The sequence below is a fragment of the Hevea brasiliensis genome, chromosome 6 (genome assembly GCF_030052815.1).
Source record: "Hevea brasiliensis isolate MT/VB/25A 57/8 chromosome 6, ASM3005281v1, whole genome shotgun sequence".
NCBI classification, from domain to species: domain Eukaryota; kingdom Viridiplantae; phylum Streptophyta; class Magnoliopsida; order Malpighiales; family Euphorbiaceae; genus Hevea; species Hevea brasiliensis.
The window spans coordinates 9339509-9363835 of record NC_079498.1 but is presented as its reverse complement, the minus strand read 5'-3'; the positions used below and the strand labels follow the sequence as shown (position 1 = coordinate 9363835).

General features: G+C 31.4%; 3 protein-coding genes across 8 annotated transcripts; 1 reads left to right on the top strand and 2 right to left on the bottom strand.

The window, feature by feature from the left end:
• Positions 1-3881: 3881 nt before the first annotated feature.
• On the top strand, positions 3882-6568 carry LOC110642408 (RHOMBOID-like protein 13). The gene has a single exon (XM_021794458.2). It carries the CDS (start codon positions 5436-5438, stop codon positions 6243-6245), a length of 810 nt encoding a protein of 269 aa, XP_021650150.2. The 5' UTR covers positions 3882-5435; the 3' UTR covers positions 6246-6568.
• Positions 6569-9024: 2456 nt separating this feature from the next.
• LOC110642409 (protein ENHANCED DISEASE RESISTANCE 2) lies at positions 9025-12387 on the bottom strand. 3 transcript variants are annotated; one of them, XM_021794462.2, is made up of 3 exons: positions 12235-12387; positions 9749-10701; positions 9025-9339 (listed from the first exon to the last, which is right to left on the bottom strand). In XM_021794462.2, coding segments are annotated over exons 2-3 (948 nt in total). In that variant the 5' UTR covers positions 10696-10701; positions 12235-12387; the 3' UTR covers positions 9025-9338. The 3 variants fall into 3 exon arrangements, with proteins under 3 accessions (XP_021650154.2, XP_021650152.2, XP_021650153.2); XM_021794460.2 differs by lacking the exon at positions 9025-9339 and having other exon boundaries at positions 9519-10701; XM_021794461.2 differs by lacking the exons at positions 9025-9339; positions 12235-12387 and adding an exon at positions 12077-12226 and having other exon boundaries at positions 9519-10701.
• Positions 12388-16879: 4492 nt separating this feature from the next.
• On the bottom strand, positions 16880-20917 carry LOC110655244 (putative inactive disease susceptibility protein LOV1). 4 transcript variants are annotated; one of them, XM_021811478.2, is made up of 2 exons: positions 17324-20917; positions 16880-17205 (listed from the first exon to the last, which is right to left on the bottom strand). In XM_021811478.2, the coding sequence occupies exon 1, from the start codon at positions 20707-20709 to the stop codon at positions 17350-17352; it is 3360 nt and encodes a 1119-aa protein (XP_021667170.2). In that variant the 5' UTR covers positions 20710-20917; the 3' UTR covers positions 16880-17205; positions 17324-17349. The 4 variants fall into 4 exon arrangements, with proteins under 4 accessions (XP_021667170.2, XP_021667171.2, XP_021667173.2 ...); XM_021811479.2 differs by having other exon boundaries at positions 17320-20904; XM_021811481.2 differs by having other exon boundaries at positions 16880-17060; positions 17320-20904.
• Between the last annotated feature and the right edge of the window lie 3410 nt (positions 20918-24327).

Genomic DNA, 24327 nt, shown 5'->3' with positions numbered 1-24327 from the left:
CCCACATATCAAATATCATGTATAACAATTTCTAGGACAAAATACTCTACTTAACTCAACTAAGCCTTTATTCCAAAAATTTGGGGTCGGCTATATGGATTCTCTTTCTCCACTCTAAACGATTTTGGGTTAAATCCTTAGAAATGTGTAATGTTTCTAGGTCATATTGTGCTACTCTCCTCCAAGTCAGTTTAAGTCTACTCCTTCTTTTATTTCTATTCTCTACCCTAATATGCTCTACTTGTCTAACTGGAGTCTTCATATGTCTACACTTCACATGACTAAACTACCTCAATCTCCCTTCTCTCAACTTATCCTCAATTGGTACCACTCCTACCTTTTCTCTAATACTCTTATTACGGACTTTATCTAGTCTAGTATGGCCACTCATCCATCTTAACATTCTCATCTCCGCAACTCTTATCTTAGACATATACTTCAGTGTCCAACACTCACTACCATATAATATGGCCGGTCGTACGGCTGTACAGTAAAATTTTCCTTTCAACTTATTGGGAATCTTGCAATCACATAAAACTCCCGTGGCACATCTCCAATTCTAAGTGAAAATAGAAACCCAAAAATAAATTCATTTTCAGTGATTGACCAATATTTCCGCACAAATTATTAACATGGCATTCGGTATATCTAAATTTTTATCTAATATTATAGCTGTTGGATCAGTCTCAAATTTTAATAAAATATTCTAGACATCCATATGTAATCTCATTAAAAATTTAAGCATTAAATTATTTCCATATCATGAGATATCTAGAAATCTTTTAAATCCTTCAGATTTTTGAAATTTTCATAAATTGTTCTTTCCCTGACAACTTATGGAAATAAATTTAAATTTCACAAACCGCAAGTCAAAAATTCATGAAATTTAACACAATACTCCCAACATCTTAAACATCATTTCCACGAAAAATCAAAATTTTTTGGATACTATAACTATTTATTTTAATTAAAGCATGGTAATCCAAAAATAGAATTTCCTACTCAAACAACAGCCCCTAAAAACTTTTATTTCTCTTTAAAATTATCAAATTTCACCATAGGTTCCAGACTCACAGATTCATGGTAACAAATGTTCCAAACTCACGATTCGATATAATTTACAAATTTTTCCATACATTTGCTCAGTGGAAAATTACATGCCACCTTAGCAAAAATGTATAAAAAAATCATAATAATATTGTTGCCATGTAAACCATCACATCAGCATTCACTTATCCAAATTGAGACCCAAGCCATAACTAACACAAAAGTTTCCAATTATGCTAAAATTGACAAAAAAAAAAAAGGGTTTTGGCTGTAATTGATAAAACTCACAAAGTTTGAGCTTTTTGAACATTTGGACTAACAATTCATTTATATGGCTATAATAGCTACATTTATTATCCGCTAGCAATTGAAAAATAAAAGATAAAAGGAGTGTTTAGTTCAACTATTGAATACAGCTGATATTTTTTAAACATTCAAATAATTAAATTAGTTTATTTGATAAGCCTATCAAAACTATATGATTGAAAGATTTTTTATCAACTACAATTTGTAGCTCCATTTTTAGAGCTTTTTCTTATAAGCTAATAGTTTATTTTCTTTTATTTATTATTTAGACTATATTATTCTTTAAAAATTTATTACTTGTAAAATTTTTGTCTTTTTAAATTAATTTTTATATTAATAAATTATTTAAAATTATAAAAAAATAATAGAGAAATATAAAAAAATTATAAATAATATTAAACTAGTTATGATGTTCATTCTTCTATATATATATATATATTTTTTTTTTTTTTTTAATTATATTTTTAATTTTTATATATATTATATAATAAATTATATCATTATTTCAATAATAAAATAAATAATATGATCTATACTTTTATTATTCATTTTCATATTAATAACTGCTAGACATATTTTTTACCAAATATATCAATAATAATCAATTATCAATTATTAGTTGTCAGCCACTAAATCAAGCCCAAATGAAGCTTTCCACAATACTCTAAATCGCTTGGAGGCCACTTCAGAAACAAGGCCTTCTCTTTCCTTCCCAATCCCCAGAATCAACAGGGAAAACCCGTTGCTCAAGGAGTTCCTTGCATGTTGCAGTCATAGCAAGAAGTTCTTAATCACATATTGAATCAAGGACTTGCAGAAAGAAAAACTAAAGTCAGATTCCAAACTTGCACTATTGTCTACTGACAAGAAAAAAGCACTGTATATAACACAACCCATAAAATTTGAAGGTTAGGGGGTTTTGTTGAATGAGTACAAACAAGAATTCTGGTGATGAATAAGAAGATAGAAGTAAAGATTGAAGCATAAATGGTTACTCTTATAATTCTTCCTCATGTGGCCAAATCATGGCTCTAAGAATGAATCTCTATTTTTTGGTCTAGTCCCCTTTTTGTTTTCTAACAAAGTACAATACTATGGAAGGTTACTAGAATTGCACTGGTGAATAGAGAGGTAAAACTTGATGTTGGAAAAACTTTAGATTTATGAACCAAAATTTGATGATGATGATGACTACTATGAAGAGGCGGAGGAGGAAGGAGAAGAACAGTGAAGTACTTTTTCATTGAGTGAAAAGCCATAAAGGAACATGGCACTACTCAATGACTACAAGATGGAAGAACTAGACTATGCTTTTAACCCTAATTATCAAAGTGATGAGGCCTCTTATTTTGGTAACTTAAAGAGATTTGATGCTGAGTTAATTTAATGAAATAGAATTGCAGGTCTTTGCCTTTTATCATGACCTATATCTCCTCTCCCCTTTTGTCTCTATTGTAACTCACAACCCATACTCCTTTCTTATCTTATGTCATGAACAATTTCCTCCGCCTCTTGTCATGGCCCATAATCGCACCCCTTATATTGCCTATTACTTGATTAATATGTGAATTTGTTAATTTTATTCTTAAATTATGGTATTTTATTATTGTGAATTTGTGATTTTAGAAGGAAAGAGAGGAATAAGAGGGGTGACAGAGAAAATATAGAGAGAGAAATAAAGGGGTGAGAAGGAGAAAACATATAGAGAGGAAGCATATGGATCAGGGAGAGAGAGCACGAAGAGTAAAGCAGCAGAAGCAACAAAGGAAGTAAAGAATAGCATAATGGGATAAGTGAGAGATGCACGTGTATCTCACTTGTAGAACTTCAAATAGAGCTAATCACAGTGGGTTAGATTAGACACTGTTTGAAAAAATTTTTATTTATATTTAATTTATTATAATTTAAAATATAAATATGTGAGATATATATATTTAATAAATAATTATATATTTTATATTTTATTTTTATAATAAATTGAATAGAAATAAAAAAATCTTTTAGTTTGATACAGTGAAAATTGAACTTTATGTCAACTTGATAAAATAAAAATAAATTATTTTTTAATTCTTAAATTAATCACTATTAATATTTTTCTCTCTTTTTCTAAAATTCATAAACAGTTTCGTCTTTAAATTTTAAATCTATACAATTCAAAGTTAATTTTGGTTAACCGTATAAAAAATTATTAAAATACCCTAAGGGTCAAGTGCTTACACCTTCATTTTATCATTCATCAACCAATAATTAATTTTGTGTTTAATAATCAACTAATATACAAGCAAAATCTCATATTGAGCTCGTTTCACATAGTTAATGAAATTGTTAATAAAAATTATTTTTTTTAAATATATTAATTAAAAAATATTAAAAAATAATTAAAAATTAAATTTAATTAATTATGATAAAAAATAATAAAATAATTATTTCTAATTATTTTTTTAATAATATTTAAAATAATACTTTTTGAATGTCAAACAGGCTTATAATCAACCCATTTGTTTAATAATTAGAAGATTAGAATCCACAAAGAAAACCTAAAATAGAATCAAGGAACAAAACCTAGAGCAGAAGCCATGAACCCGTGAACCAAAGAACCACGAATCGCTTAAGTCACTTAAGGGATGCTAGAAGCTATGAACCCATGAACCAAGGATTACAAATCACAAAAGGCAGAACAAAATCACAAAACCCATGAACCCATCTATTTTCTAAGTAACCAAACAGAAAATTACAATAAAAGAAACCAAACGCATTTGTTTCGTCTTCCAATAGCCCTCCATCCCTTTTTCCTTCTCTGTGTTCGCGGCTAGTAGGACTAGTGGACATATAATCCCTGCTGTGGCCATAGCTGATGAGTTCAAAATCGCAGACCCCAACAAACAATTCCTCTTTATAGGAACCCAATGGAGGTCTAACCGTAGATGTCCACCATATCACCAATCTAATCCTTCTTCGAAACTGCCGCGACTTGTTTGTGTGGATAGCGACGCCAGGTTGTTGATGTGTAGTCTAAGGAAGAGCTGCGAGGCTCGATACTGAAGGGAGGTGAGCTAGGTCTGGTGTTGCGTGAATATGTTAAAAGAGAGGAGAAATAGGTTTGCGAGGAAGCTTTCTTCTAGTGGGTATGAGGAAATGGGCTTCGAAGATGAAGGGATTCATGTGAGCTCCTCTTGTGGATGAACTGTGTTTATTGTTGCAAGAAATAATTTATTATTTACAAACCCAGAAAGAATTGACGATGGATGAACGGGAATGAGAGGAGAAATTAGGGATGATGAGTGTATTTTTGGGTCCTTTCAACGGAATATATGGACGGAAGGGCCTTTATTTTAACAGAATGATACTATAGGGGCAAAACCATTAAGTTTTAAAAATAGAAGAACAAAAGTATTAATTATGACATAATTTAGGTATTAAAAATAATTTATCCATGAAACAATTTGGCAATGGTAGTTCCGTCATTAGCTGGTGTATATAAATTTGAGCGCCTATATGTACGATTCTTATGGATAGAAACCCCCACAAAGGCCAGGAATCTAACAAAAGGAACTCCAGTCTTCAAATCGATTTGCAGCGCGAGGTAAGAAACCCATTTCTCTTTAAAGCCTTAAGCTCCTTCTATTCTTTATCACTATAAACCCTAATTGCCCACACTTTGTTTTTGCTTTCTCCTACTCAATATCCGAATCTGAAATCATGATACCATTAAGGTTTCGATTCTAGTACCTAAGCTTCCTGCTATTTATCTTGATTCACTGAAATAGAGATCTTATGGTTTGATTCTCGAAGTTTGGTCCCAGTCAGATGATCTAATGCTTTAAATTTAGCAGTTTTGGGGGATTGTTTTGATCTGGGTCTCGTGAAATTGGTGCATTATGAGTTGGATTATGTATTTTCTGATGAAATTCTAGTTTTTTAAGAAAACCCATATTGTTTGAGCTGAATGGAGCTCTAATGCAGACGTTTGTGGTGGAAAAGTTGCAATGGTATTTTCTTTATTGAGAGTTCAGATAAGTCAGCTTCAATTAAAACGAGGATTTTGAGCATTTTGTAGGGAAGAGGTCAAAGGGTTGTTACAGATGGGAAAGCCATTGTTTTATGAGATCTTGGAAAAACCAGCTACTAGTAGTATAATAGGGATATGCAGTGCCATATGGTTTTATATACAGAAGAAAAACATTGGGTACTCACATGTGGGCTTAAGTTATGAAACTGCCATTGAAGGGCACCATTGGAGGATAATTACTTCAGCTTTTTCACATATTAGTGTTCTACATCTTGTTTTCAATATGAGTGCATTGTGGAGTCTTGGTGTAGTAGAACAGTTGGGCCACATCGGCCTTGGTGTGGCATATTATCTTCAATACACTCTTGTGCTAGTCGTCTTTTCTGGGTTGTTGGTATTGGGAATGTACCATATATTGATACAAAGATTTAAGGTAGATTACTTTCGAAGAGTGACAGCTGTTGGGTATTCTTGTGTTGTTTTTGGGTGGATGACAATTCTTTCCGTAAAGCAACCCTCCTCAAAGTTGGATCTCTTTGGGTTTCTCTCACTACCCATAAGTTTTGCACCTTTTGAATCATTAATTTTTACATCAATAATTGTACCACAAGCAAGTTTTCTTGGTCATTTATCAGGAATTATTGTTGGGTATGCTACTGCATGGGGTTTGATTCATGGGATGAACAATTTCTGGGCAATCTCAATGCTGGGATGGATTGTGGTCATTTTTGTATTCAGTTTGAAGCAGTCTGGTGCATATAATTTTAACTTTCTTGATATTGAATCTGTTGCGGATCCTTCATTCCCTTCTGTGCGATTTCTTGGGAATGGTAGAACCTTGCAGATGAGTGCATTACCACTTGAAGGTGTTGAAGTTGTTTAATATCTGGTAATGATCTTATTCCTTAGAATGCTTTTGACTTCATGAAGAGTCCTTCCTGCAGGATGCATGTTGTTGTTGACATTAGTGGTTTGTGAGGTTTTCAGCAGCCATCATCGTCCCCCTATGGTTTGTCTGTTGTACTGAAGATTCTTTTTATTTCCCTTTCAGATTCCTTGTTCTGTTGGATCTCATTGTTTTGATTTTAAATAGCTAGTATATTGGTCAAACAAACTTCCAAAAAAATGATATAAATGAATATCAGATATAATTGCCCTGTGCGAGTTTTCTGGATAAATAAGTTGATAATATTGAATGAGCTTAAACTCATGTGCGTTAATGTGCAAACTTGTGCACACACACACACACACATATAAAAGACATGCTTTCTCGGCAAAATCATCTTATATGTTAGTTCCAGCTCTACTTTCCCATTTGCAATACAGGGTTGGGGCATTGTTAGATCATTTGCATAGGCTTCTACATCTTATAAGGCTCCTTTTTTTTTTCTCTCTTTATTTATTCCTGTTCCTTGAAGATATTTGTTAGATAGTGCTCTTATTGTGTAAAATAAAATGTCCACTGCACTAAACATTACATGCATAAGGAAATGTATCATAGGTTGGATTTTCTTGTATTGTTGCTAAATTCTTTCTGTTTCTTTCGTTTTTTTTTTTTGGGTCTTATTTCTTCAAGGTTGGTTCTTCAACAACACTGTAGCATTCTGTGCATAAATAAATGAGTTTTTGATCTAGCAGTTGTTGAAATTCATCTAGGTAATATCAAATTCAAAACCTTGCAAAATTGAATTTAGCAAACCCAGAAAATAAGGGGTATAACATTTCCTGACATTTGGGCTGGGCATGTTCATTAGCATGCATGTTTTTCCTTTACATTCAATCCTTTTTCATTTTACCCCTTAACTAAGTTCATATTTACCTTGATGGCCAGTGGAATAATTGATGTCAGATGAATTGATCCCATTCCCCTCGTGAATCAGTTAATTCATTGTCATGGATATATCCTGCAGCCTTGTCTTGTTAATGTCAATAACAATACACAAAACAGCTAAGCCTTAATGTTAATGTTGGGATTGCTAAGTTCATATGAATCCTTTTTCGTCATTTAGTCCTATTAGACACAAGATCCGCATCATAATGTCAATATCAATATATAGGAACGAAAATTATTATTTAGGACTATGATATGGTCCCTTACACACAATAAAGTTTGTGAGATTAAGGACTGAGGGATCATGGAATGGCTGACATTTTTCTTTCATTTCATGCTTTGAGACAGAAAAACCATTGTAAGAGATGTAGTTAGCAATAAAGGATCAGAGACTTACAGAGAAGAGAAAGATTGTTCTAAACTTTTAACTTGTCTCAGACTCAATGCAATGTTCACTATTAAAAAATTTTATCAATTTGAAGTTATATTCTTTCTATATTGTTTCAATTTTATTCAGGGGCTGAGGAGCATGCAATTGTTAAGCTGGCTTACTGACATGGAAAGAATACTTAATGAAATGGGTTAGGAAAATGGCAAAAATGATTGGATATGAAGTCCAAGTTTTGGAGAACAGCCCATTAGTATCACATTTGGGCTGCTGGAATACTCCTAACCTAAATCCTACCAACTCCACCGCCAGGCCACTAAATACATCTCCAACAGCAAGCCATATGTAGCCTACATAAAGTAACACTTTAGTAAAGAGATAGAATAGAGTAATATTCCATGGAAGATGCCAATGGTCATAATATAATATTAAGGCATGGAATGATGATCACTAATAATTGAAGGAGCTAAGCTGAGTGAATAAAATAATATGTTACTACAATTCTAATAATGAAAAAAACCTCATTACATTAATTGCCGATCACTAAATATGAAAAAAAAATTGCTATTTTTGAGCTTTGTTTGTGTTGCAGAAAAATAATTTTTTTCTTTTAGTGTTTAAAGTACTAAAAAAATAATTTCAGAAAAATATTTTTCTAATTAAAAAGAAAATTAAATCAATTTTTAAGAAAAATGTCAAAACATTTGTAAATATATAATATAAACATATGCTATCATTTAAAAAAATACATATTTTTCATGAAAAATATTTTTCATATATAAATTATTTTTTTTTAAATAATCATAACCTTTCTTTTATTGTCTAATTATTAAAGAAATTTATATAAACAACAAAAATATTTATTATTAATTTTTAGTGCTTCAGAACATAAACAATTTGTTGCAATTAAAAAAAAAAATACCATGAAAAAGTGATTTTTCTCATTTCATCAACTTGATTTCTAAAAATTTTTTTTTTCTAAATTATACAACAGATTCCAAATATAAAACAGCACTAATTGTAAATTTCACTACCAATTTGATTGATCAGTTGCTAAATTATGCAAACTAAGGACTCATTTAGTTTCTACCACTACTTCTTCAGTGTATATTTACAAGTGAAACACATTGAAAGAAATTTTGATAGAAGGTTGTTAGCCATTATGAAGAGAAACTATGGCAAATTTTCACTAAAATGCCTCCTTCTGATGGAACTTACCTAAATTTTCCTGAATATATATTAAGTTTGTAGTCTCTACACAGAACCCAAGTTGGTCCCTGCACTGGTATCAAAATTCCTCGTCTAGCACTAGCCATATCAATGGCCTGAGTTATATTAGTTTTATCTCATACAGCTGAAAGGATCCATACAGCCAATTCCAACTAATTTGGGATTCAGGCTTAGTTCTTCTTCTCAAAAACCAGAGTTAGCAGCCAAATCAAGTATATCAACTCAAAGTTTATAAATGATATATTACAACTATTCGTATACATATTAATTAATTATAAACAGAGAAAATTTATAAAAATCAACTATCAATCAATAAATTTACTATACTGCCAACAAATGATATATTACTCTTTCACTGCCATAAACTCCATACCGTCTGCCCACAACTGCAAGAAATCTCATGAATCAAACAGAGCAGCAGATGCTATGAACATTGGATGCTTTGCCACTTGAGTCATCCTCCATAATCTAGGATTAAGCTTTTCTTATGGCAATGTATGCACAGTCGACCAGTAGGAGCTGATTCATCTGCAGATACCATAATTTGAATTTATTAATGCAAGGAATGAAGTAATACCATGAAAGGAATGCCAAATTGCAGTATCTTTGAAGAAAAGACTCCATAATCCATTAGTTGTTGAACTAAGAAAAGAAAGAAAGATACTACAATGAACAAAATTAAGGGTAAAAAAGCAAAACCAAGAACAGCCTTAAATGAAAATTTTATTATTATTTTTCATGCCAAAAAGAGATAATGATAAAGAGCCTGCATGCTTCAATGAACCCTCATTTTTAACATTGCAGTTCTTCAGCTGCAAACAAGAGCATATCATCAAGTCTTTTGATAAGCTCCATTTCTATAGCGCCAAACATGAAATGAAATTTAAATATTTATTTGCACAACATTTCCAAGGTAATTAATTTTCACAATTCTGACCATTTCTTTGTATCATCACTACAGTCTTCATGATTGGAAGTTCCATTAACATGGGCCAAGCCAGTGGTAGAAACACCCTCTTGAGCACCTGGATTAAGAAATTGAGAAAACCCCTGGCCAATAGATTTCCAGAAAAGTGTTGAAAATGATGACTGCAAACTATCAGCACTTCCATATGACGATGGTTCAAATGAGTGAGCAGAAGCAGGGTTTAGCTCAGAGAACCTGACAGCACCTAAGAGTCGTTCTGGAAGCTCCAACTCAGTCTGACCCTCAATGAGAAAAGCCAAGTCGACAGTCAGCATTGTGATGTAACCAAATGCAAGATGAACAATTGCACTTGCAACCACAGAAGATCCAATATCCACATCTACTTCAAAAAAATTCTCAGCTACACAGTATCTACAGGTAAGGGCACGTCCAATTATGCATACAGCCTGCTCCCCAACTGCCGTTCTTACAATCCAGGGGCCGTTGACAATGTTGGCAATCAGTTTGAGCCTTGAATTTCTGAACCCATCATCCCCTCTCAACAACTGGTCCATCAAGGATCCCTCTGGAATTGGTTCTGTTGCAACAAAATAGGCCACGACACTATAATTATCCTTGCCAGGTGCTTGTAGATTAAATGCCCAAACAAAAGGCTTATCACCAGTTGGAAACTCATCATCAATAACCTTCCTTATGCGGCTATTTGGATTTTTCAAAATCTCCCCAATCTTGGTAGAACCTTTAATCCAGTCAAATCCAAGAGGCTTTAGAAGGCATTCTTCAGCAGGAATTTTAACGTTGGTTGTCAGGTAATCTGGACCTCTTACCATGAATTTGTCTCCAGGTGGGGAAGCCCAACCGTTTTGACAATTATCTGGTTCAAGTAGTGGAACAGCCCCCTCTGATTTGATTCTCTCTATCCATTCACACTCACTTTTGTCACCAAGGCTGGCCATATGATCCTGTTAGGCATAGATGTATCAGATAATCATACGGTAAGAATATGCAAGCAACAAGAGGCAACATATACATAATTCATGTCTTCTACTTTCATATCCTCCCAATGTTTAAAACTGACAAGACACTCCACAGGGCCACAGTTCTTACAAATCAAGCCCAGATACCAGAAAAACAAAGTAAACAACAAGCAAATGGCAACAGAGACATAGAACAACCAAAAGAAAGTACGTATAATGCAGATCAATTTAAACAATCTCTTAAAAAAGTTCCTTATAAGTTCTGGTTTCTTTAAGACATTTCCAGGACCCAAAATGAGCCTTTTTTGAGAAATCTAACCTGGGCAAGGTAAAAATCATTTTACAACCTAGAACACAAACGGCCATGATAATAAAGACAACAACAACAACAAAAGGCGTAAAAATGCAGATTATGAAAAAGTAAAATGCTAGACCTTATCCAGCTGTGGAATTTGCACTAAAAATTTGTTAACCATAAAAATAATGATAGAGGAAAAGGAATACATCCCCTATGGCTTCATACAACACTTACAAGTCTAATAAACAAAGGTAGCTTTTCTCTTCCAAATAGAGATACATAATTAAATCCAAAAAGGATTACCTCTTTGAGGTATCATATATCAATCCAATATGGCAGTTTGCCATCTCAATGTGATTTCATTAGCTAGAAAACATAATATCATGTTATGTATTACAGTACCAAGCTAACTGTGAAACCTAGCTGTCCTGTGATATTAAAGGCCATCATATTATGAATGAAGCAAAAACAGCAACCTAACCTTTGACCAATAAAAAGCCAAATATAGCAATAACTAAAAATTACTCATTCACACCCATCAAAACACAGGCAGAAAAAACAGAAAGCAGTTGCAATATTCAGTTAAACAATTGACAAAGAAGTGAAAATCTCAAAATTACTAAATTTCTGAATTAAGCTTTTCGAGGCTGTGTTGTTGACTTCAATATTCGGAGTATTCAACAATCAATAAACAAATACCTGTAGAATCTCTTAACATGCTTATGTAATTAGCCTTAGATTAGATATGTATATCTATGATATTCTTTCAAATAGAAAATTATCCTGAAAATTAATTTCCAAATCTAAACTGTTTAGCTATAGACATATCAAAATATTTACCAACATAATTATACAGAAAAAAATATAAACAAGTAAACCAACACAAAACCTAAAATCCACTACATTTGCAGAGAATTACACTATGTCAATTAGAAGAACACCTGCAAATACTTCAACAAATTAGCAAAATCAGAATGAAAGCAACCACCATTTCAACAAAGAAAAACATACACACATGTCATCATCTGTATAAAAGTGTGAGTCTCAGTATTAGTAACATACCCACAAAGGAAGATGCTAAAATCTTTACCAGACTTCTAGTCAGATAAATCAATGAAATAAATAAAAATTAAACAAGCAAAACCCAACAAAAAAATAAATAAATATTAAAGAAAGAATGAAAGAAGAAATGCCAAGAAAATTAGACGTCAAGCTCTAACCTTTGATTGAAAGAAAGAGAGGGTCACTAAAGAATAAGATTCTTAGGAACCCTGACAATGGAGAGAGAGGCTTGAAAAGAGAGACACGAATTAAAGCTGTTAACTTTAATTAGTTTCATATTTTGATAAATTAGTTCATTTTATCTTTGACGGGCAACTGGCTAAGAAGTGGAAGGTTAGATGCGAATAAGATAATGCTTAAAGGAAATCTACCTGGTAAACCGGTGTCAGGTGACAGTCTGACTAACTGGCCTTTTACACCTATCATGGATGGAAACGTGATACCCCTAAGATTAAATTACAAAAACACCCATAAATTTTGATTAAATATACTCTTTTATCCTTTCAAAAAAATTGAATATTCACTTAATTTGAAAATATATATTTTTAATTCATTTATTTTATTTTAATATTTTTTTAAATAAAATATTTTAATTTCTCATTTTTAAATAAATAATATTTATCTGTACAGCTTTATAAGTGGACGTTTAATTTAATTTATAAATTAATTGAAACGGTTTATAAGTATAAAATTATAAATAAATTAATTTTTAATTTATCTTATAAATTAAAAAAAATATTTAAATTAAGCTAAAAGTTATATATAAGAAATTTTTACTTATAACTTATTTATTTACTTTAACACTATTATTTAACTAAGATTATATTACTCTAATAATTTTTATAAATATTTTAATAATTTAACATTTAATAAATTGAATTCTTTTTAAATACTTTTTAATTAAATACTTAAATCATTTAAAATTAATTTTAAGTAATTTTATTAAATAATTAATTATTTATTTTAAATTTATCTAATATAATTTAATTCAATAGTTAAATATAAATAATTCATTTAACAGGATCAAATTTAAATATTTATATATTTTTTATAAAAAAATTAATTTATAAATTAAAAATTATATTTAAAAATAACCCATGCCAAAAACTTTCTAAATTTTACACTTTATATTTGATTGAAAAGGTAAAATGATTGCAATTCATTGGTTTTGCAAATGAAGAGATAAATTAGGTTTAAAATAGCTATGTATGGTTACAAGCGTGCTGCTTTAATGAGAACATGTAACATTCAAATTATAGATGATGTAATTTTAAAGTTATCCTTTAAAAGTAGTACCAAAGAATTAATAGAACATTACCAAGAGGCAAAATGTTTTTCATGATTTTCTTGATTTGATGTTTTATGTAAAAATATTTTGTATTTGAAAAATAAATTATTTTTATTGTTTAATGTAACATTAAAAATTAATTAAAAGTAATTAAATTCATTTTAAAAAACTAGAGTAAAAAGGAAACCAACAAAAAACAATTAAAGATACTAATTGATCACTAATTCAATGATTTAAACACAACCAAAAAAATAAATAAATTAGGCATTGGGAATAATGACTTTTTAATCTTGAAATCATTTTTTCAAACTTAAAAGAGTATTTTTTTTCCATGATTAAAAAAATAATTTCTCTATAGTGTTTTTATATTTTGCTTTTAAATAATAAAAAATATGAAAAATATTTTTTAAAAAATGTTTTTCACAAAAAAAATAGCATAAATTAAATTTATTTTTTACAATTAAATTAAAGTCTTCAAGCAATCTAATTCTTCATTTGCTTTTAATTTTGTTAGATTTTAACACTACCCCACCAAGGAAGCTTACCAATTACTATGTTCTATTTGTTCCAAGCTAAAGTTGATTTTGGAACCTTGAAACCCAAAGAATGGCCAACACTTTACTCTTCATCCATCTCTTTTCTTTTTCCATCAGGCTCTTTAAGCTTTAAGAATTATTTATGATAAGATCAAATGTATTACAAAAATGGTTTGGATATATCTCTAATGGCTTTTATTCTTATGCATGCACTTTACAATCCTTCATAGCTTGCAAGTAATGATTGATGATTGCAAATTGCAGATTGTAATTCTTGAATTTTGAAGAAAACTTTCAATCATTGAAGAAGAATTTGACTACAAAACTTTTATCAGGATGTTACAGGACAGCTTTGGTTTGAAGGTTAAAAGGGTAGAAAAAATTTTGTTGATAATTGGGATTATAAAGTAATATGGCTGCTATTACTTTTATTTTTAAATAAATTTAAAATTAAATTTTGGCTACATAAACTTTGTTAAATAAGTTTTCATTTAATAAAATATTTTTTTAATTTTAATATTAAAAATTATTTATTATTTTAATTAAAATAAAATTATTATTTTAATATTTTATTATTAAAAAATAGAGAAAAATAATAATAAAATACAGAAATTTATTTCACTCAAATTTTAATTTTAAACTTATTTAGCCCAGAGTTATTGGATTTTTTTCTCCAATTTTGAACCCACACATGGCCATAGTTTTCCTTGTCCATTTTTAGCTTGCAGCCATAACTGAATATTTAGCAAGCCATTTAAACAAGATAAAATGTTTTTTATCATTTTTTTGATAGACACAGAAGAACTTCACTGTTTACTATTCATATATGCTGTATAATTGTAAGCACATAATTGTTTTCATAGTCCAGCCAGTCATAAAATGTCCTAAAAAATAATGAATTTAATAACAACAATGAAAACCATATATTAATGAATATATGGAAATAAAGTTGGAATAAATTTCATATTTGCCCCCCAAGGAATTTCGTTTCCTTTATCAGAAATTTATTAATCACCACATTATAGCATTTTATTCATCTGATTGAAAGTTTTAAAATAAAGGGAACATAATTAATGTGAATATTTACTAAGAATTTATTATTTTAGATTGATGTTGAGATTACTCATGGTTATTGTTGGATTGTTTAACAAAATTGGATTATGGTTGGATCATTTCTTTTTATCAGAAATTTGCTAATGTTTAGATTTTATTTTATTTTTCAAAAGGTTTAAGTGCTAATAGTTACATAAGTTTTTAAAATATTTTAAGATTTAAATAAGTTTTTTAAATTTTGAAAAAAATAAAATAAATTATTTTATTATTTTTGAAATAAATAGGGCCTTTAACTTTTAAATATATATAGAAAAGATTAAATAATGATTTGTTTCTGATATAAATCCAGTCAAAACTGTGCATAAAGTTTTTCTAGTTTATGAGGTTTTTATCAGCAATTCTAATGCAACACGTTGGTAAGTATTTGCTGCATCTTAGAGTAAATTGATTAGTTATTTTTTGTTAAACTCATAAAGAAATTTCTTAAATCATTCGACAAAAAATAACTTATCAATATGTTCTATAATGCAGCAGATATCAATCGGGATGTTACAAATCAAATACGCAAAATTACTAATAAAAACTTCATGTACAAGATAAGCTATGATTCAGTCTTTTTGTTTATTTTTAAAAATTAAAATGCTTATTTATCCCAAAAACTTATTTGATCTATTTTAAAAAAAATTAAAAGACTTATTTAAATTTTTTTTTTATAAAATTTAAAGGGTTTAATTGGATTTCGAAACATTTTAAGGACTTATATGATTATTTGGCATAACTTAAAGGATTTAAATAAGTTGTTTTAGGGATGGAAACGGGTAGAGTACTTACAAAAATTACCCTATTCGAACTCGAACCCGATTAGTATTCTCAAAACTGAAATCGTCACAAACTCAATTAAAATATATTACTAGCTATCCAAATCCATCCCAAACCCAATTATTATTACCTGAAAAAACTTAAACTTGTTTAATTTTATATATTTTAATTAATAATCTAAATAAAAAATTATTGACAAATAATTTATATTTTAAAAATTTAATAATTTCCTAAAAAATTTAAATTTCATTTTATATAAAATAAAATATATAAAAATTTATAAATGTTATATGAAAAATATATATATTTTATATTTAATTAAGTATTTATATGAACGAGTTCGAGTAACGAATACCCAACATGTAAAATCTGAACTAATTATGATTATTATTCTTCAAACCCGAATCCGTTTCAAAGTCAATTATACATTATCTAAATCCATCTTATTAGAATTTAATCGAATCAATAACCAACACATTATCATCCCTAATCTATTTGCCTTTTCTTTAGGATAAAAATTTAGATGAAAAAAAGACTTCCCAATTCAACATCAAGGCAAACTATTAATCTCATCAAGGAATTACAATAGAGTCACTTATTATCAAGAATGACGATTGATATGATAATCCTAAACATAATAAAAGCTTTTTAGCAATCACCCAACAAATTTAATTGCATTTTAGATTGTTGTGAAGATTTAATTTGATTTTTGAGCTTATTTTTTCTCAATTTTTTATTGCTTTCTACTGCAGTGTTTTGCCAAAAACCTATAAGATTATGGGTGGGTCAAAATTAACTGAAAAGGTCTGAATGTAACTCAAAATGGGCTTATTTGGATGAAAAATTCAAGAGCAAATATGAAATTTATTCACACTGGAGCCTCTCCTGACTCCTGCAAAACAGGGAGGGAGCCTTGCGCGCTTAGTACCCTTTCTTTTGTTATTGATTCTGATGTAATATGGGCAACGCAAAATTAAGCATCAAAGGCATTGCTAAGAAGTGACGTTCTATTCAGGGAAAGTTAGGACGACACTAATAAAAGTAACATCGACAAGCAATCAAAATGAAATGACAAGAATATTGAAAATGATGATGATCATCACAGAATCAGCAGAAGCAGCAGCAACAATAATTTCATCAAATTACAGGACTAATACATAGGCTGCAGCTAATCAAAACAGCTGAAATGAGAAGCATTGATGCCACTTTAGAGGAAAGATCAAAACACACCTTCTAAATTTTCATCCAAAGCTACCTTAGCAACCAACTTTCACCATCCCATATGCCCCTGTTAGTATTATATAAACGATAAGATTATTCAGCACATATTTCCTATTTGCACAAGTACACAAAAAGAAGCCAATAGAAGATCTCCAGGTGCATCAAAATACCACCAGCAATTAAGTATGAATTATGAATCCTGGAACAAATTCCTTCACAATCAAAACAAATAATTGCAGTGAGTTATTTATTAATGAGGAAGTTAATGACTGTTAGCCAAAAAAGAAAAGAGCTGTATTGAAAGGTCATAGAAGAAGAGTGCATACTTACGGTAATGGGTTTACTCCTCAGCATAATCAGCTTTCTGTGTACACATGGAGTACATGAGCAACTTTATCCCAATCCTCACCTTGATTATCCTTAATCCTTGCTGACAACACCGGCATATTTGCTAATTTTAATTTGCATAGAGTCTTGACATACTGCAATCCATCAGGAACCATCCCCAAATTTCTACAGGATCTGATTTCCAGGCATTTCAGACTAGGCAGTGCCCCTTCCTCTACATTCCATTCCTCTAGTTGCTCTAGCTCCCAGACTTTGAGGACTTGAAGCTTAGGAAATCCTCCAAAAGTGCAAACCATTTTCTTTCCGGCGTAGGCCCCAGAGAATAACCTCACGTTTCTGAGGTTGGGAAGCCTGCCCAATGATTGCATTGGATCTTCCACTAGTCCAGATGCTGACAAAGTGAGCTCAATGAGGTTTTGTGGGAACTCTGACACAAGACTCTGAGTCCTCAGATTTCCAACCAAATGTATACTGGACAGATCCATGTAATCTGCTAATGACTCTAAGTGTAGATCCGATGGCTGACCTGATTCATTAAATGATTTCAACTTCAAAGATTGCAGATGATTTAGCTTTAGAACCCAATTTGCTACAGCATCAAGTTGAGAGGACATTGCCTCATTATGAGATGGCTCTGATATCTTGCATGTCAAACCCAATTTTGTGACGTTCAGAAATGTGTCCAGGCCATCTTTCACTGGGCTATCCTCATTTACAAATGCACCCCAAAGTGTTTGGAGATCCACTAAGCAGCTGCCTTTTGGTTGAGACACAAATGTGCAGCAGGAACTCTCATCAAGGAATAAGTGTCGCAATTCCTGCATCATCCATATGGAACTGGGGAGAGCATTGATGTGAGTATGCTTCAAATCCAGCGTTTGAAGCTTTGGCAATTTGTTAATAAACACAGGAAGCATTTCCAGGTATGTTGACCTCAAGCCAAGGTACTTCAATCGAGCTAACTGGCCTACTGCCTTGGGCAATTTTGGCTTGTACACATGTTCAAGATCTAGCACCCATAGAGAACTGAAACACTTGCTTAAGATGCATCGTTGAAGAAAATTCCCTACATCTTCTCCAGGTCTGCTTCCTTCTTGACCATCAAAGGATAGAAATGATACAGTATCTTTATAACAGGAGTACAGAGATGAGGGAGTAGCATTGTCTCCGTGGATATGATCAAAGCTGGCATGCCTACGGTCAAGATGGTCAACAAGTCGATATATTGTACCACTGCTGGTGGACAAATTGCCACCAATATGGCCATTATCTTGCAGAAATTTAGCCTCCTTGGTTTTTAATAGCCAGTGCACTCGCAGAGCATCAGGCAAGCGACATGTCCTAAATTTTCCATTTAGTTTTTTCTTTGTAACTTGAATTGTGCTCCAGTTAGCTAACTCTATCAAACATTTCTCTGAGACACGTTCTGGAGACTCTTTATCATTGCTTTGGTGCCCAAAACCCTCTGCAACCCATAATCCAATCAATCTTCTCACGGGAATCTCGTAGTGCTCAGGGAATAATCGAAAATAAAAGAGACATCTCCTCAAATACAATGGCAAATTTTTGTTGATCTCCTGCAAGGTTCCTGACCAAGGTCCTTCATCTCTATTGAATTTCTCAATCACCCTTGACCAGTCCTCTGCAAATGTATTTTCCCTTGCCAGAAGTTCTGCAAGTTTCACAATTGCCTTTGGTAACCCCCCACAAATTCTCAAAATTGCCTTCTTTTTCAGTTCTAGCAGCTCTAAGGGGATGTTCACATTCAGAGAACGAACAAACAATGCCCAGCTGTCATCATCACTCCACAATTGCAACCTGTAAGTGAAGTTTCTCTCACTGCTTTCTGGAGTTACCCCTAATTTGGAAGAAATGAAAATTATTCTAGTCCCATTTGATAGGCCATCAAATGCAGCTCCAAGTTGATTCCATAAGACCTTAGAGGATAACCCATCAATAACAATGAGATACCTCTTATCCATCAAGTAATCATTCAGCATCCGCCTCAACCTGCATAAATAATCATCCCAATCCCCATTCACAAGTCTAATGTTTAAATACTGAGGCCCTACTATTTGTTCCATAAGGCGATTGATATTAGAGTCACGCACCCAACTGACCCAAGCACGATGAGGAAAATGATCTCTAATAGCAGGATTTTCATAAATAGACTTAGCAAGCTTTGTCTTACCAATGCCTTCCATACCCAGAAGTGAAACTGTAAGACAATCTGGATCACCTCTGAGCAATAACTCCATAATATCATCCATATTGCTATCGAAGCCAGTAATATCAGGTTGTTCAGCTCTGCGAGAAGATGATGAGGAGGAAGCACCGGCATTGCCATCAAAGTTATTGAAACCAGGTTGCTGAGATTGTTCATCAGGAGGGGGCGGTGTTCCATCATCTATTTCATCAAATTCATCGGCAAAATCATCATCATCAAAAGAAGACAATGAGGTTGCATCTCCTGGAATATTGGGAACAAACCGACCAGGAAAGTTGGGTTGAAAAGGAATAGGAGGTGGTGGTGGTAAATTTGGAGGAAATCGGGGAGGTGGCATATACATTTGATGTGGGAGTTTACCAAACCTTTTGATGATTTCTTGAACTTTAATCTTCATCTGATTCATCTCCTTGCGAAGCTTACGCTGTGACTTGAATTTGCAGGAAGCCGAAGCAATATGCTTGAAAGGAGACTTCTTGGTCTGCTCCCACTGAGACAAGAAGAGCCCAATAACGTCCTCCGCCGAGCGAGAAAACAGGGAAACTTCTTCCATCCAAGCCATTTCTTCTCCTCTCAATTCTTTGGACTCTAAATCCTTGACAAAAACATGCAAGAACCTCATTTCATCTCTTACCCATCTGGCTTGCCTTCTCACCGAAGGGCTAATTTGACTGTGACTAGCTAGGGCAATAACTTTCCTGATTACAGGAGACATAATACTCTCACCCACATCAAGCTGCTTCCTCGTTGAAGACGAAGAAGACGACGAAGAAGCAGGCCATGACTCCATTACCTTCCGGCGACTTAATTTATCAGTAGAACGAAAAATTTCAAGCCTGATTCGATCCAACTTCTTACGAAGCGTGCGTTGATCGATAGAATCAAAGAAACCCGAAAAATATTGGAAAAGGGTACCTGTTTGGCTTCTGTGAGCAGCTTTTTGGAGCAAGAAATCGATGACCTCTTCAATGTCATAAACAAGGTCCCTCTTGCAATCAAAGAAGTCAGAGTTAACAATATCTCTGAGCTTACTCTCGATGCTTTCGAGCTGATCTTCTAATCCAAGAAATGGGACAGACTCGTTGAGAAGCAGATCGGAGAGCTTCCACAGGACCGGCGAGGAGACGAGTTTCCGATCCATGAAGAAACCGATGAAGGGTTTGGTGGGGATTAGATGAAGAAGAAGATGATGAAAGCGTATTTGTCAGTCAGAGAGAGAGAGAGAGAGAGAGAGAGGGGTCACATAAGGGCAAAGGTAAAGGCTTGACCAAGGAGTAACGAGTGTAATTCCATTCCCACTGCCTCTCTGAGTCTCTCTGGTTTTGTTTTTAGTAGAGAAAAGAGAATATTTAGTGGTTGTAGGAGATAACTTCTTTGTTAATTTAGTGGATTTTTTTTTATTTATTTCGGAAATTAATTAAAAAAATTATTAATGCCCTTGATATTATAAAAATACTTAATCTCTTATGGTAAAATTAGAGAATAACTCTCGGTTTGCCTATTGTATTTATTGAATAGGTATAATTTAATTAATTTTTAATTTAATTTAATTTAAAATTTCTTATTTATGTTCAATTTAATTTAATTTTCTTAAATTATTTTACACGCACTATTTATTAAATATTTAATTTTTTAATATTAAAATATTATTTTTATATTTTATAATTAATTAAATTAAAATATAAAAAGATTATTTTATATTTTCATATAATTAATTAAAAAATAAAAATTATAATAATTAATACATTTTTATTTCCTTATAATTAATAAAATTAAAAATTATTATTACAATAGATTTTAATTATTTAAATTTAAGAAATTACTTTTACATTTTCATTTTTAATTAAAATTAGAAATTTATATTTAAATAAATTAAAAATATAAAAATATTATTTTTATATTTCCATATTATTAATTAATATTTAAAGAAAGCAAAATATAAAAGAATATCTAATTATGATTATTGAAATAATAACTATGTTCAAAAAATTAATAATAATAATAATAATAATAATAATAATAATAATAATAATAAAACAACCCATGCACCAAGTGATAAGTGAATTACATATTTTTTAATTTTGGGCTAAATTAAATATAAATCAAAACTTTTAAATTAAATTGAACTAAAAGTTAAATATGACATAAATTAAACATACTCAATAAATACATGAGGTAAATTAAACTTTATCTCATAAAATTACATAATTATTCTTATTAAATTACAATAAATACAAATTAATGTGATGCATAAAGATTTTTATTTTAGAAAATTTAACCCTTTTAGTTTAAACAATTTTTCAAACAAGTGCAATAATTTAATAAATACAATTATTTATTATTAATTTTATATTGTGAACATAAAAATTATATTTCTTATGCGATATTACACCCCTTTCAATGAAAATATTATAAATTTTTATGTAATATTGATAAATTTTGATGCAAAATTAATAGTAAATAAGTAAATCTAATAAAACTTTAATAAGCGCAATGTTGCACAGTTGAGAAAAACCAAAAAAATATATTTAATACTCCCTCTATTCACTTTTATTTTTAATTTTTTAGAAATAATTATGTCCAAAATTATCAGTAGTTTTAAAAAAATTTGTAATATCAGTTATTTTCAATTTTGGAATATTTATCCTTGACAGAATATTTTAGTGAAGAGTGAGACTTTATTATCAAGCGAGTGGCGTTATGAGATGAGAATATGTTAATGTATGTGTGTTTAAAATGTATCTAAGAATGAAAAAATGTTTTAAGAGTTTTATTCTTTAAAAGTTTTAAATAAGTTGTTTTGGGCAGAAGGAACTTCAGCAGCAGAAAGACAGACTTTCTGCAGTTGAAGTCTCTTTTTGACCAAATGCCTATTTGGGCAGAATCAACTCCGACAGCCGAAAGTTGAACTTTTGATTGCCAAAAGTCAAACTTTCGACAGCCTAAAGTCTCTCGACGGAGAGGGTATAAAAGGGATCTTTGTTCATTTCCTACCCAAAACACTTGGGTTTCTTTCTTTCCTCTCTCTCTCTCTCTCAACTAGTGGGGCATACAAGGAGCTCCTTGAAGAGAACTCCTAAGGTCTTTGAAGATCTAAAGGTGGATTCTTCTATTTAGAAGTGTAAAAGAGTATATTCAAGCTTTGAAGTTTTGTTTCTTCCATCTCCAAGCTCCAAGAAAAGAGGTAACCTTATTTTCTTCTTGATCTAATAGATAGATCTAAGAGAGTTGATGAGAAATTAGATTTCTAAAGCTTTAATTTCATGAAAAGTTGTTTTAAGTTAAGTTTTTGATGAAGTTTATGCATGTGGGTTTAGGGAAAACCTAGGATTTGAGTTTATGATGAATGTATGTGGGTTTTAAGCATGTTTTCTAGTTGTTCTAGGTCCTAGAGATGTGTATATGTGATGATATTATGTTTTGAAATTTTGAAATGAGTTTTGATGCATCTGAGAGATTGGATCTGCATGCTTTCGACTTAGGAATTCTAGAAATTTCCAAGTTCAACTATCGCAAGCTAAGGTTCAGTAGCTAAAGCTTACATTTTCTCAAAATCTAAAAGTTTTCTCGGTTCAGCAATCGAAGTCCTAAACTTTGGTAGCAGCAGTGGCTACTGACCAAATTGGGCACCTAACGTTCTAAGGTTCAACAGTCGAAACCTAAGACTTCAATAGTCGAACTTGGTTCTACCCACTTATTTTCTCCTTTGATTTTAAGATTCTAAAACCTAATTTTATGATTCCTAAGGGCTTTAAATATGATATTTATGTTATGTATAGAGTTTTAGAGCCTTGTATAACACTTTAGGATTCGATTTTATAAGATCAGGCTTGAGGGACTCAGAGGAGTAAGGATCTAAGGATAGCTCCCATTTGAGTAAGGAGGTTGATAGGCTACAAGAGGTGAGTAACTCTAACCTTAATAAAACAAAAACTATTTATAGGTAATTAATGAGCGTCCTTATGCATCATGTCATATTTATTTAGGATGTATGTGTCTAGAACATGAAGATGTTGCATAATTGTATAAATTGCAGTTGGTGCATTGATGGATATTGGATGACCCATTACTCCCCCCATGTTATGTTATGTAATGTTATGGATCTATAAGTAAATTCTAAGGGGAGATCTTGATGTTACCCTTTAAGGGAGATTTGATAGTTGCCCCTGGGTATATGACACAGGTAATGTTTAAAAGAAAAGTTTAGGGAGTTATTGGTGATAATGTCCATCTTACGTAAAATGTTTGTGATGTGAACATCTATGTGAATGATGCATTACACAAGTATGAATGAATGATAAAATTAATGAGGGTTAGTTTTGTAACATCCTCACTTTAGCTAGTCCGTACAGTCTACTGTTCCGGTGACCAATATCGGTCCGGACAGCTAGAATGTCTGAAAAAATATTTAAACTAAAGTGAGGAACCATAATTAACTCAAATATTAATAAGAAAAATTTAGGAAAAATTTTAGAAATAAAATACAACCAAGTTAAATGAGCTGGTGCTCTAGAGATGGGTAACCTAGTGAGAAGTTGCGGTTCTCGCAACTAGGGGCCCTAAACCCTGGGGAAAAAATTATAAAATAATTTTTAGGACTCTAGAGAAGGGTCATTGAGGTTCTTATGGTATTAGAATACCAAGAAAATGCTTAAAAAAATTTTTCAATCGGTACAGACAATTTTGGCTCGTTAAGCCAAATGGAGGGCATTTTGGTCATTTCGTCTTCAGAGATGATTTTTGGCCAACTTGTCCAGTT